The sequence below is a fragment of the Malus domestica genome, chromosome 10 (genome assembly GCF_042453785.1).
Source record: "Malus domestica chromosome 10, GDT2T_hap1".
Taxonomy (NCBI): domain Eukaryota; kingdom Viridiplantae; phylum Streptophyta; class Magnoliopsida; order Rosales; family Rosaceae; genus Malus; species Malus domestica.
Window position 1 is genome coordinate 28,807,793 of NC_091670.1, and position 15,055 is coordinate 28,822,847.

The 15,055-nt window shown below is 39.7% G+C and overlaps 2 protein-coding genes and 1 long non-coding RNA gene across 3 annotated transcripts; all 3 read right to left on the bottom strand.

Moving 5' to 3' along the window:
* Nucleotides 1–1,786: 1,786 nt before the first annotated feature.
* Nucleotides 1,787–3,178, bottom strand: LOC114825523 (uncharacterized). Its single transcript, XR_011572416.1, has 2 exons — nucleotides 2,442–3,178; nucleotides 1,787–2,344 (listed from the first exon to the last, which is right to left on the bottom strand). It is a non-coding gene; the product is annotated as an uncharacterized lncRNA (long non-coding RNA).
* A 689-nt stretch (nucleotides 3,179–3,867) lies between these two features.
* LOC114827437 (L10-interacting MYB domain-containing protein-like) lies at nucleotides 3,868–4,421 on the bottom strand. Its single transcript, XM_070806315.1, has 2 exons — nucleotides 4,062–4,421; nucleotides 3,868–3,984 (listed from the first exon to the last, which is right to left on the bottom strand). Exons 1-2 carry the CDS (start codon nucleotides 4,419–4,421, stop codon nucleotides 3,868–3,870), a joined length of 477 nt encoding a protein of 158 aa, XP_070662416.1.
* Nucleotides 4,422–10,595: 6,174 nt separating this feature from the next.
* LOC103445462 (RPM1 interacting protein 13-like) lies at nucleotides 10,596–12,794 on the bottom strand. Its single transcript, XM_008384477.4, has 3 exons — nucleotides 11,981–12,794; nucleotides 11,159–11,245; nucleotides 10,596–11,044 (listed from the first exon to the last, which is right to left on the bottom strand). The coding sequence occupies exons 1-3, from the start codon at nucleotides 12,629–12,631 to the stop codon at nucleotides 10,811–10,813; spliced, it is 972 nt and encodes a 323-aa protein (XP_008382699.1). The 5' UTR covers nucleotides 12,632–12,794; the 3' UTR covers nucleotides 10,596–10,810.
* Nucleotides 12,795–15,055: the final 2,261 nt, after the last annotated feature.

Below are 15,055 nucleotides of genomic sequence, written 5' to 3' on the forward strand. Positions count from 1 at the left end.
AAAGCTTCCCCATAACTATAGGAGTACATCAAGGCTCATCCTTAAATCCTTACCTTTTTGCGTTGGTAATGGATGAGTTAACAGGACATATTCAAGATGATATTCCTTGGTGTATGCTTTTCGTAAACGATATAGTGTTAATAGATGAAACTCAGAAAGGGGTAAATGTGAAGCTTAACCTTTGGAGAGAAGTGTTGGAATCTAAAGGTCTTCGCCTAAACCGATCAAAGACAGAATATATGGAGTGCAAGTTCAGTGCAAATGGAGGCCAAAATGAGTTAGGGGTGAGGATTGGAGATCAGGAAATACCAAAGAGCGACTGCTTTCACTACCTAAGATCTATCTTGCTAAAGAATGGAGAATTAGATGGAGATCTCAACCATAGAATACAAGCTGGATGGATGAAGTGGAAGAGTGCATCCGGCGTGTTGTGTGACCGCCGTATGCCACTAAAGCTCAAGGGAAAATTTTATAGGACGGCAATAAGGTCAGCGATGCTGTATGGCACAGAATGTTGAGCGGTGAAGCATCAACACGTACACAAAATGGGTGTAGCGGAGATGAGGATGCTTCGTTGGATGTGTGGGCACACGAGAAAGGATAAGATTAGGAATGAGGATATCCGAGGTAAAGTAGGAGTAGCCGAAATTGTAGGAAAGCTGAGAGAAAATTGGTTACGGTGGTTTGGACATGTGCAAAGAATGCCTACTGACGTTCCGGTTAGAAGATGCGACTACGGGATAGAGGTTCAGGGCCGAAGGGGTAGAGGAAGACCTATGAAAAATTTGGAAGAGACTCTAAGAAAAGACTTAGAGTACTTGGATCTAACGGAGGACATGACACAAGACCGAGCACAATGGTGTTCTAAGATTCATATAGCCGACCCTACTCAGTGACTTGGATTTTTCAAGTCTCCAATTGAGAAGTTTTCCTCACTCGAGAAATTAAGGGAACACTACCTCAACCTACATGCTTCACTCACAAAGCTTCAACATACAAGCTTCAACAAAAGAAAAATTCAAAGAATTTAGTGAAGAAGGCTTTGGTGTATTTAACACAATACGTTGAAATAAAGCAAAGCTTATTTATTGATATCTCCGATAAGTTACAAATATGTACATATACATGAGTCAAAATAAACAAATAAGAGAGGGCCTTTACAAAGGTTGCTTAGAAGAAGTCTCAGCAGTCGGTAGAGCCCCAGAAAGAGAAGGCACCGGAGGATGATCACTTAGAGCCTCAGTACTGGACAAAACCCTAAAAGGAAGAGGCATCGGAGGCTGATCATTTAGAGCTTCATTACGCAGTACAGCCCCAGAAGACGAAGGCAATAAATGTCTTTGGAACAAACCCACAAACCTCTGATGATCAAGTAAAATCTGATCATCAGATTCCTTCACCTGGTCAAGCTTCCTCTTCATGTTTGTAGCATAGTCATGTGCGAGCCTGTGCAACTGTTTATTCTCATGCTTGAGCCCTCTAATCTCCTGCTTAAGGGCTCGTTTGGATGTGCTACTCTATAAAGCGCTTTTACTCACTAGCGCTTTTTGTTTGTAGCACTTTTCAATAGTGCTTCTATGAGGAAGTAGTTTGTTGTTTGGCATGCAACCAACTAAGCGATTTTGTATTGGATAGAAGCGTTTTTGATATTAAATAGAGTGTTTGGTTGTCAAATGAAAAAGCGCTTTCATTAATAATTCTCAATAATTTTTGCATAAGTATTTTTTGTATATAATTAGCATACAATTTGATTAAGAGTTGATGAAAATTCAATTACAAAAAATAATGATCACTAACAAAATTATACATACTTATTGAGAATATGTGTTTGTTTCTTGAAAACAAAATGATATGTTATAGTTGCATGACAATCAAATGTGACATAAGCATTAACTAGATATAAGAAGATTAGCAATCCTTTCTCGTTCAACATCCATCTCTCGCCTATGAGTAAAATTTTCATCAACAATTTCTTCATCTCTATGATCTTCCTCATGTCCAGGTGGAAGTAGCTCATCATCATCATCATAAGGTTGGAACTCTTAATCTGTCATGGAATGCTTCCTAATAAAATTGTGTAAGGCCATTGAAGCAACAACAATTTGTACCTGTTTTTCAAAATGGAAGTTACGCATAAGACGAATCATTGTCCATCTATTTTTCCAAACACCAAAAGTTCTTTCTATTGTGCATCTTAGGGATGAATGTCTCTGATTAAATATCTCTTTTTTCCCTCTTGGCTGACTTCCACGTCGAAATTCAAGAAGATGATATCGTTCACCCTTATAAGGTCCAATATATCCATTCATATGTGGATATCCAGCATCAACTAAATAATATTTGCCTACACCATAATTGAAAAGAAAAATATAAAGATTTTTGCGTTCTTAAGATAAAAAATAAATAAACACATTCATATAAGACTAAGGTTGATTACTAACCAGAAGGGGGATAAGGAAATTTCAATTCTAGTCTTCTCAAGGCCTCCATGAATATACGTGAATCATGAGCAGCACCCTCCCATCCAGCCCAGACAAATGTGAAACACATATTAAAATCACGTACAACCATAACATTTTGAGTTGTATTTCCTTTTCTACCTATATATGGCACTTGCATTTCTCTAGGTACCACAACTGGGACATGTGTTCTGTCAATTGCCCCTATGCAACCGTTAAAATATGGCCAATACTGATTGTCATCCTTAATTTTATTTGATACTCTCTTGAATTGCGGATCATGTGGACATATAATATCAGTAGCCATGCGAGAAACAACATCTAATAGTATCCCAAACCACCTAGAAACAGTTTCTCCAGAGTGTTGAAACGTTTCTTGGACCATCCTATTAGTGTGCCCATGACCTAATGTGTTTAGAAACATTGCTAATGCTTCTTCTAGGGTTATATCTCCGATTCTTTTTAAGCCATAATCACGCTTCCAAGTCTCTAACAAGTCCTTAAAAACATGTTGTTCCATCCTAAATTGTTCATGGCATCTTATAGGATGACCATTTAAAACTTCCATTACCCATCTATATCCCGTATACGAAGAAGTCCTACAAGGTTCTTTGTCAACATACTTTAACCATTCAGAGACAGCCGTGACACAGCTTGCAGAAACCAGTTGATAAAATTCATCATCACTTCCATCAGTAGAGTTGTTTGTATTGCTATTATCACTGCTGCTAGAACTCATATCTGTAAACACAAAAGAAAATTTTAATATGAGAGGAATATATAATCATGGCAAAAATAAAGATCACATTTTGAATAAAGTTCTAAAAAAATCATATAATTAAAGATATTAGAGGCACACATGTTTAACCAATCCATTACATAATAAATACTTATTCAACCACCAAAAAAAAAAACATGTTGAAAAATATAATCCTAAGATAAATGTGATGAATCAAATTTTCTTGCTCTTGAGCCACATGATTTGTCGGTTAGATTGCTTCAATGCAACAAACATCTCTCTATTTTTTCTTTCAGTGAAGATATCAGCCGCTTTCATAAAGAGCTCATCATCATTCACAACTTCATGCATTCCTTCCAACATTTGCATCACTTCCTCAATGTTACAACCAGGCTTATCTGTGCTCTTAGAACGGTTGTTTACAGCTTCTAAAATACCATCTAATTATTTTATCATCTTGGCCCCAATTCCAACTCTTTTAGAATCTCTTGTTCTTTTTGTTCATTTTCCTTGTGTTGAAGGTTGAGCAGGGGAAGGTGTCTCAGCATCGGCTATGTCGTCAAGCCCCTCATTATTATCTATGTCATTCTCCAAATCATCTTGACCGTCATTTTGTTCGCATGTTGGAGCTTTTTGGACATTATTACTCATCAACCCTTGTGAGGGTGGTCATGCACCTACACCTGTAACAGCTCCTTCTTTAAACAAAATGTCCAGTTGGTCAACATTTTTCAATCCACTATTTCGATATTTTGCAACTTCAGAATTCTCCTGAAATATGACCAACTGCAATTAACAAATTATGATAAAAGAACATAAATATGAAGTTAGATTTCCATGGATATGAGATAATAATTTCTCACCTTCACTTTTTTCTCCCACCACTCATCACTTGCAATGATAGTTTGCTTCACAAGATCCCATCCTAAGCCAGTCTCTTTTCCAACTAATGATGCCCACAATTGCCATTCTTTCTTAAGTGCAGTCCATTTGTTCTTGAGTTGTTTATGAACATATGACCTTTGAGTAAGGTCATTAAATTTTTTAATAACATTTTTCCATCCAATTCTAATAAGATGACCACCTGTTTGATTTCCAGCTAATGTCTCAGCTACACAAACACTTATAAATATCTCAACACTTGCATCATCCCATATTGCCTTGCTCTTTTTTTCGTTACCTTCTCCACGATCTTGCATATCTTTAACTATATTCTTAGACATATCTATAAAGAGAAGTGGAAAAAAAACCATAGCACATAATAAGAGCATATACCACTACTTACGTCCTAGCTAACAACACAAAAGTAAATTAAAAGCAATAATGCAAGATTTGTAACTAGTATTTGTTATATATAATAATGCAGTACACCGTTGCTTCCAAAACTGCAGTGCGTATGTATTTGTTATATATAATAATGCAGTACACCGTGGTTATATATAATAATGCAGTACACCATTGCATATGTATCTAGTATTTGTTATATATAATAATGCAGTACACTGTTGTTATATATAATAATGCAGTACACCATTGCATATGTATCTAGTATTTGTATATATAATGCAGGATATGTAACCATTAACAATAAATTCATTAGTGTTGCTTTCTGTTGTCATTGGAAGTTAATTTGCTATTAGTAGTATCTACAATCGTTAATACGACATCAAATCTCGGCATCAAATCTGCAAGTTATTGTTCATCGTCGGTCTTTCAGCGTTCGAATGCTTGGTTTCATTCATGATATGATGGTGTCCATGTAATACGTACAACATGAACGTTCTGTGTCACACGTATCTACTTACATGGGATGGGATGTGCAAAGTCATGAATCGTCAACCTCAAGGGCATCAGAGAATGAATCAGGAAAATTAGAAATATCGTGAAAAAAATGCAGAAAATACCATTGGAATGTCAATGAACGATCACTAAACCCTAAAATTATTTTCGTGTAGTTCAAAAATCACAACAATTTTGATAAAAATAACATATCAACAATCAAATTCACACACTACATACAAATTTTAAGATAAGAAATAGCAAACATACCTCCACAAGAATTTTAGGTGATGGAGATGCAAAGAGATTTGGGGAAGATGGAGAGGAAGAGATGGAGACCAAGATGACTTCTCCAGCCACCAAAATATTATGAAAATAAAAGACTTCTAGGTTTTTAACGTGCAAACCTAGAAAAAATTGGTGATGTCAATTTTGATGTTTTTTTCAAGTGTAATGGCATTTTAGACTTTGCAAATTAAAAAATAGGGATAATTCGGGAATTGAAAAAAATTCATTAAAGGGAGCAAAGTGCTTCCCTTGTTTTCTCTGCATAGCACTTTTAGGAGGAAGCACCTCCTAGGTGCTTTTTAGAAAATGCTTATTAGTGCTTCTACTTCTAACTAAAAGCACTTTTAAAATATTTTCCAAACGACCATTTTTTAAAACTAAAGCGCTTTTACTCATTAGGAAGAGCTTTTGACTCTTTCAAAAACACAACCAAACGAGCCATAAGACTCATCACTTCAGCCGCCAATGATTCAACTTGGCGGGTTCGAGCAAATAGGCGTTGGGCCATATTCGACATAGAACCTTCACATTGAACATTGAAAGCCAGAAAATCCTTAACAGCCAACTCATCAGACTGTTTGGAAAGAAGTCTGTTATCTTTGGGAGTGAGAATGTTCCTGGCCACCACCGCAGCGGTCATATCATTCTTCATCACGGAATCCCTAACGGTAAGAGAATCAGTAGGGGATAAGAAGGATGGGCGCCATATGTTGTCTGGAGAAGGCGCGGCTGCCTCTTTACCAAGGTTCAAGTCAAAACGAAGGTCGGAAGGGCCAGACATTTTCAAAGGTGTTGAAAAGAGAAGAGGTCGAACAAATCAAGATCTTAGAAGTGCAAGAAATGAGCTTCTACTGGTGGAGATTCAAGTGTGCTTTGGAACTTAATGTCAGCCTCTATAAAAATCTGCACTCGACGGAGCTTCAAAAATCGAAGAAGTGCCTGCTCAGAAATCGAATAGGCGTTTGCTTTCTCAAAAGCTGGGCTGCTCAGAGACCACGATGAACTATCTTAAAGATCGAAGAGGCGTTTACTTTCTCAAAAGCTGGGCTGCTCAAAGACCACAATGGCCGATCTCAAAAATCGAAGAAGCGCTTGCTTTCTCAAAAGCTGGGCTGCTCATAGACCACGAGGGCCGATCTCAGAAATCGAAGAGGCACCTATTTTCTCAGCCTTGTCAGCACTTGTCACATGCACACTCAGCTTTGCGGAAATTACGGGCAATCTGTCGAAGATTTCTGGTGAAGTAGAAAGCACGTGAATCTTACTTTTCAATCATCCACTTTCCACACGCAACATCAGCTCATGGGTACCACAAATAACTTTGCCAAAGATCTCTGACAAAGTTTAGACACGTGAAGCTTGCAGCTCCCACTACATCGCTATGACCAAGAAAGGTAAAAGAATAGCAAAGAAACAGCACTAACAAAGTTTAGACACATAAATTTTGAAGGTTTAGCTACCATATTATTACCCATAAGGGTAAAGGAACAGTACCACTGCTGGATAATTGGAAAGTCCCTATGTCTCAACCTCTGTGCTCCGTGGCAAGGTAGACTAGCAAAAATGCCCAACCTTTACTCACATTCCAGAAAACACTCCCAACAAGATTGCTTGCTCCAAATTCGAAGAGGCACCGCCCTCCGAATCTCGAGAGCCGAGCCAGACTCCCAGCAGGATTGCTTTCTCAAAAATCGAAGAGGCACCGTTCTTCGAATCTCGAGAGCCAGATCCCCGAAAGGATCGCTTGTTTGAAAACCGAAGAGGCATCGCTTTCTCAACTTCGAAAGCCAGATCTCCTTGGATAAAGCTTGTCTGTAATCTTCACACGCAACATCAGCTTTCCAGATACCATAGACCACTTTTTCAAAGTGCTCTAACAGAGTTAAAACACGTGAAGTGGGCAACTCCCACTACAGTACTATGACCAAGAAGGGTAAAGGAATAGCATTACTACTTGTTGTTACGGAGACTCCTATATATATCGACCTCCATCCTCAACGGACAAGCAGACCTGTAAAAATGCTCAACCCTTCCTCATATCTGAGAGGGCACTCCCAACGAAGCCTCTCGAAATACTCAGTTTTCTTTCCCCCCGATAATACCTCTGCAAACAAGCTACACCAGAGCAAGAATATCTCATATCATCAGGGTTAAAAGCAAGAGTATCTCATATCATGCTTTTTCCCTGTCTTTTCCTTTGGCCTTGTTCTTACCTACAAGACAATGAGAAAAAGAGCAATCAGTCAGCACTTGGAATCAAGCTTCCAATCAGGAACTGACTGCCTGGAACCCCTTACCTGATTACTTACCTGGCATTACTCTCGAGTACTCATCTTCAACATCTTATGCTTCCAGAGAAGATACCACATATGCCGGAGGAACAAATAGGGCCAATGAGAATGATAAAAGGAAGCATGTGGAGACAAGCGTAACAGAACACGTGCCAATACTTCCACTACTTTGTCAACAACAAAAGTATCCCATATCAGCAGGGTCGAACGTACTCTAGATTTGATGGACTTGTTTTGACCCTCAAATTCTTCAGTCAGCCTTATACTCTGGAGGTAACCAAAAAACCCTCCAGCCCAGTTCAAGAAAAAGCCTGTGGAAAGCTATTTCTTCAAAAGCAAAAGTATCTCATATCATATCTTTTCCTTTTCTTCTCTTTATCCTTCATGTTACCTGCAAGATAAGGAGAATGAGAACAATCAGCCGGAACTCGAAATCAAACTTCTAATCTGGGACTGATTGCTTGGAGCTCTGATTGCTTACCTTGTCTGTCACCTCTTTCAGCAGATCCCCTAGCTCTGCGACTTGGGGGACTCCTACTACATGGTTTGTATCGCGCTTGACCACGCCTGAAATTACAAGTAAGCTTCAAGTGAAATTGATACATTACCTTATGCATCTCCACCAGTTAAAGATACCACCCCTGGACGGAGGAAGAGTACTTCCAGAGAAGATGACACATCTACCTATGAGACAAATAAGGCAAGTGAAGACGATACCACACTTCGGTACTTAGAAGTTTCGTGATTACTCAGCGGCTTGGATCTTGCAAGTCCCTAACCAAGGAGCTTCCTCTCCAACCAAGAGGCCAATCACAGAATGACACGTGTCGACATCAGAAGCCAATCATAGCGCGACACATGTCAACATCGGAAGCCAATCACAACACAACACGTGTCAATGTCAGAACAAGGCTAGAAACTCTCTTCTATAAAAGGAGATCATTCTCCCAAAATATTTCCTAATGCCATTTGTACTAAATCATTCACTTGTACCCACTAAAAGAGAGCTTGAACCTATATACTTGTGTAAACCCTTCACAATTAATGAGAAATCCTCTACTTCGTGAACGTAGCCAATCTGGGTGAACCACATACATCTTGTGTTTGCTCTCCTGTCTCTATCCTTTTACATACTTATCCACACTAATGACCAGAGCAATCCAGCGAAGGTCACAAACTTAATACTTTCTGTTGTACCAAAGTCCTCACTGATTTTGTGCATCAACAATCCTTAAGTCCTTACCTTTTTGCATTGATAATGGATGAGTTAACAGGACATATTCAAGATGTTATTCCTCGGTGTATGCTTTACGCAGACGATATAGGGTTGATAGATGAAACTCAGGAAGGGGTAAATGCGAAGCTTAACCTTTGGAGAGAAGTGTTGGAATTTAAAGGTTTTCGCCTAAGCCGATCAAAGACAGAATATATGGAATACAAGCGGGATGAATGAAGTGGAAGAGTGCATCCGGCGTGTTGTGTAACCGTTGTATGCCACTGAAGCTCAAGGGAAAATTTTATAGGACGGCAATAAGGTCGGCGATGCTGTATGGCACAGAATGTTGGGCGGTGAATCATCAACACGTACACAAAATGGGTGTAGCGGAGATGAGGATGCTTCATTGGAGGTGTGGGCTCACGAGAAAGGATAAGATTAGGAATGAGTGGGTTGGACATGTGCAAAGAAGGCCTGCTGACGCTCCAGTTCGAAGATGTGACTACGGGACAGAGGTTCAGGGCCGAAGGGGTAGAGGAAGACCTAGGAAAACTTTGGAAGAGACCCTAAGAAAAGACATAGAGTACTTGGATCTAACGAATGACATGACACAAAACCGAGCGCAATGGCGTTCTAGGATTCACATAGCCGACCCCACTTAGTGGGAAAAGACTTTGTTGTTGTTTGAACAAATGATACAATCTATACTAAGCCGGGTGGATTTCATCTCACTATAGGCTAGCAATAATATGGTTCAAATTCGTCTTTAGCGAAAATCAAAATTAAGACCTCTCACTTACAAGTGAAGAGAAATATCACTAGACTGTAATATGAAGTGGCAACATAAATGATAAGTTCACAAAATTTTAAGAGTGGAATGACAAAATTAACACCTCATAACCTATTCGAAAACTACTCTAAATGCAAGGGGAGGAAAATATAAACTTTTGTAATAGAGTTAGGAGCATGGACAATGCAAATGAGATCGTACAAGATTCCGTTTTTGGTTTATGGAGATTGTGGAAGAACAAAAATGAAGCCGTGTTTCATGGAGTGCACCGACATCCGATGGAGATTTTGGAGGTCTGGAAGAAGAACATTGGGGAATTTTGAGGAGCGAAGCTACAGGTGGCTGCCCCTTCGTGCAGGTTTGGCGCGGCGGTGAGGGAGGTAGCGAAAGGACAAAAGGTGGCGTGGCAGAAACCGGAGTTCGCGACTGTTAAGGTTTATACCGATGCGGCATGGTGCAAAGTGTCATTGCGAGCGGGAGTGGGCGGGAGGCTCAGGTGATGTGCATTTTTCAAGTGCAGCAACGGCTGAAGCTGCGGCCATTCGGGAAGCGATGAAATTTTGCATTGAGAGATGGGATATGATGAAGTCATTTTTGAGTCTGATGCAAAGAATGTTGTACAGATGATCAACAAGGAGTGTGACCCTGACTTTGCTTTGGAGTGCATTATCCCGATCGACCAACACTCCTCTTGAAGGTCTTTGGTGGTTCTGTAGGCTTTGTCTTCGGAACCATCTTGGTGCGGCCATTGAGGTTGGGACAACTTCACGCATGGCCAAATGGCTCGTTTAAAGTTGTTTATGTCGTTTAAAGTTGTTTATGTACTCGGCACGTAAACGTTTTCGCTAAAAAATGCTTTGTTGATATTAAAATGCTTCCTGAAAAAAGCACTTCAAGGTGCTCCTGAAGAAGCATCTACTCTCCATAAAGTGCTTCCAACATTTTGAAAAAAAACTTGTCATTTTCGATTTTCTTTGGGAACCCAAAAGAGCAGGAAAAAAAAAACAGTATGCAGGAATGAAGTACCCCATGATTTCAAGCATATGGGAAACCCAGAAATAATAATTAACCAGTAGACTTGGGAAACAACCTGCCTCTGTACTGCATCTTCAAGCAGGGATACCTTGTACACTACTTCAAACACCTATATACTACCAACGCTCCTCACAACCAGCCTTATTTTGCCGAATCACAAGTCAATCACAAGTCGTGTCAAACAGATTTTTTCGTTTCAAAAGCGAATGGGATTCATAACCAGCGACACTGGATAGGAGACGGCTGCTGAAACAAAGGTTGCTGAATGGGAGGTTGCTGAAGCGGAGGCTGTTGCTGGCTAACTTCCTGGCTAGAATTCTGACCAATTTTCAGTGTCTTGAATATTTTTCTCCATTTTCTATATAGCTCTTCTTCATCCGTGGCATAACAATGATTAAAGGTCCAATGTACACATGGCGCCGGCGAGTCACAGACATAACAATGACACTGCATTTTAGAAGGAAAAAAAAAAAAAAAAAAGACATCGCAGTGGTATATTGTCAAACTCAGGCAATAAAACAGTATTTGATGGAAATTCTATAAGCAAAAGAGTCAACTCACAAGTTTACAGTGGTTCTCGGGCCGGGTAGTTTTGAAAGGGAATTTGGCACAAAGATGTCGTGGATGAGGGTAGTCTCTACATGCTACCTGCAACCAAAGAAATAATGTAAGATCAATTAAGATGGAAAAGCAAACGGTGCGTCCACTATCCAACTAATACGAAAATTAAGGGGTTAGACAATGTATGGTGCTACGGTCCTGTATTATGAGAAACAAGTTTAACATAAATAAGTGGCCAAGCAAGCAAACAAGACCAAAAATTCAAAGGGAACTTCTTCAAACCCATTGAACTTCAATATCAAGGTCACCAAAAAGCAAGAAACAGGTTTTCACTTTTACCATAAAACAAGAATATCAAGATAACAATGTCTGAAAAACAATATCATCCAGAAAGACCAAAGTTCATGCTCGCAGACAACGGGGCAAAATTTGAAATATGTGTAAATCATTCCGATGCATCCACAATCAACTCTCCCTTACGAGAAAGTTAGTCGCGAAAAGTAGAAAAACAAGTCTTGGATTGTTCCTCTTTCATATGACAACAATATCATTAGCCTAACCCAAAACTTAATGCCTCAACTAATCAGCTTGCTACGTTTTCATGACAACCAAACAGAGTTAAGCACAAGTCGAAAAATTATTAAGATACGATAACCGCAACCCTTCAGTTGAAATTAAATTTCTTTAAATTCTCTAATCAAACCAACAATAAAAAAAACTTCCAAAGCATTTAGTTATCTTTCTCTAACTTCCAATTCAGGTAAACTAAACCAACCAAACAATGCAAATCGTACATAAACCAAAACCAGGTCGAATTTATACCTGCCCCGTTTCCCCAACCACAATCAACTCGTCGGAGCCGCTACCCGAATCCTCCACCACCGAAACGGGCTTATCCGGGTCGCCGTCCAAGACCACACAATCATCGTCATCATCCGCCACCGTCCGTTTCGAAGACTTTTGGCTAGGCTTTGAGTTGACCTCACTAATCAACACAACGTCATCGGAATCATCGTCGTCGGTTACCTTGTCGACGGATTCCAGAAGCTCCGATACACAATCAAAGTTGTCCTCCTCATCCAGGTCGATCCGACCCAGTTGGTCGTCGGAGATACGCGATTGGGCTCCTTCAGCACAGATTGGGCTCCGAGGTAGCTGGATCGGATCAGTTGCAGGAGAAGCATGATGATCGCCGGCAAGAGGGGCAGAGATGCCTTCCCCGGCACCTCGAGAGAGCATTTCCCGACGAAACTTTTCAAGAGAGGCATCGAAGGCTTTGGTGAAGGCCTTTTCGAAGGCCTTGGTGAAGGCCTTTTCGAAGGCATTGTCGATCGCAGTGGCGATGAGGGAAGGTAAAGAGGCGATGATAGCCTCCAAGGAAGCAACGCGAGTTTCCATGGCAGAGTCGCAAGTGGCAGCGGATTGGCGAGCGCGCAAGGAAGGGAATCCAGAATTCAATACGGGTGATACCATTGATAAAACCCTAATCTCAACCCTAGCTCAACCTTAAGTATTACACACACATACAAGAGAGAGAAGGAAGGAAGACCAAGGAAATCTAATAACTTCTGTTTATGAGAATCTTTCCGTAAAGTCACATTCCTTCTTAAATCTGTAGACCATTCAAAAGGAATCTAATCATTTAAACTTCTGTCACATATTTAATCAGTCTTTTTTTATTTTTTTATTTCTTTTATTCAAACCCAATTGAATCACCAATGAAAATTCGTGGAAAAGAGGAAAGGTTGTTGAGCAAAAACAATAAAAAAAAGTAAAGCTTATTAAATTTGTGGCACAACTTTAATTCTTTTTTTTTTTAATAGTAGGGAGATTAAATTTTTTAAATTAAAATTGTAAATCTAATGATATGGTTGTTAATGATTAAATTATTACTTAAGCGTTGATTAATGTGCTTATTTATTATCTGTGACACATCATTTAGTTTACAAATTTAGTTTAAAATTTTGATCTTCCGTATTACCTTTTTTTTTAAACAAATAATATTATATATGCTAAGTGAGGGGAGTTGGCTTACTGTCACATCCTGGACCAGCCACCACCTATCCCCGGCTTGACTCCACCGTAACATGATATTATTCGCTTTGGGCCCTGACCACACCCTCACGGTTTTGTTTCTGGGAACTCACACGAGAACTTCCCAGTGGGTCACCTATCATGGGATTGCTCTCGTGCGAGCTCGCTTAACTTCGGAGTTCCGATGAAATCCGAAGCCAATGAACTCCCAAAAGACTTCGTGCTAGGTAGAGATGGGAATATACATATAAGGCTTGCAGGATCCTCACCCCTGGACGATGTGGGATCTTACACTTACCCTTACAATGAACTAACAATAATATGATTCAAATCTTTTTTTACGAGAATCGAATCTAAAATTTTTCACTTACAAATAAAGATAAATACTAAACATTTTTAAAATGATTTAGATTAAAGAGAGTAGAGAATCCATATTTGTCAGTAAGGTGTCCAGAATTGGCGCCAAAAGTCGGTTTTAATAAACAATTACCTAGAAAAAGGCACATGCTGATCAGTAAAACCTAGGAGGATTTCCTGCGACTAATTATTAATTATATTTAAGGGTAAATTACATAATACCCTTCAGATTTGAGGTCTATTACAATCTCATACAACATCTTTAAAACATTTCACTTTCATACCTCACATACTATTTTATTTCAAAATAATATCTCCGTTACATTTTCTATCAATTGATCTGTTAAGCGCTGAAGTGGCTGCCACATTTGTGCCACGTGGCAAAATTTTTTTTTTTTAATTTTTTATAAAAAAAAACCTGAATCTTCTAAATAAAAATAAAAGCTGAAACACACCTCCCTGCAACACCCAAACCCATAAACCTTATCCCTCCACAACCCACGTAGACGCACCTCCTTCCCCTCCTCCTCCTCCTCCTCCTCCTCCTCCATCTTCATCTTTTTCCCCTTGCAACCCAGGAAAAAAAAATGCTCTTCAGTTCGTCTTCCCCCTCCTCATCCTCATCTCGTCTCCCCCATCTTCATCTTTTTTCCCTTGCAACTCAAAAAAAAAAAAAACATTTAGTTTGTCTTTTCCCCCATCCTACTTCCCTATCTTCTTCCCCCAACCCCCTACCTTCAACCCAAAAAAAAAACCCAAATCCTGTCTACGCCGCCATCGCCGGGTTCGTGAGGTGAAAATGGGAGGAATGGGTGTGGATTTAAGGAGTGGGGTGTGTAGAGGAGGGAAGAGGGTGGGTGCGGAGGGAGGGTAGGTGCGTGTGCGAGGGTGGGTGCGGGGGGAAAGGGGGTGGGGGTGAAGAGTAGAAAGGGCTCGGGAAGGTGGGGGTGGGGTTCGTTTTTGGATGGGAGGGGAGGTGAAGAAAGTGGAGGAGAGGGAGGTGGTTGGGAGTAGGGCTGGGTTCGGTTCTTATCGGTTCGGTTTTTTGCCAAAACCGAAATTTCGGTTCGGTTCGGTTCGGCCCAAATTTTTTTCGGTTTTTTTCGGTTCGGTTTTTTTTTCGGTTCGGTTTCGGCTTTTTTTCGGTTTTTTTTTTTTTTTTCCTCCAAAAAATGCAAAACAAGCACAACATAATATAGAAATAGAAAATATGACATGTTTCCATCTCTACGTATAAAGTCTCATAAAACTAAAAGTCTCATAAAACTTAAAGTCCAACTAGAAATAGAATCAATCATCAATCAAGTTTAAGTCTTCAAAAAGTCCAAATTAAACATCAAAGTTTAAGTCTTCAAAAAGTCCAAATTTAAACATCACACAAGTCAAATAAACCTTCAAGGTTTCATCACTTCATGTCTTGCACAAATAAAATCTTCCAAGTCTTCAAGCTCAAGCTCAACGCATAGGCGGCCTAGGAGGCAACATATCACCTTTCTTTGAGCTTCC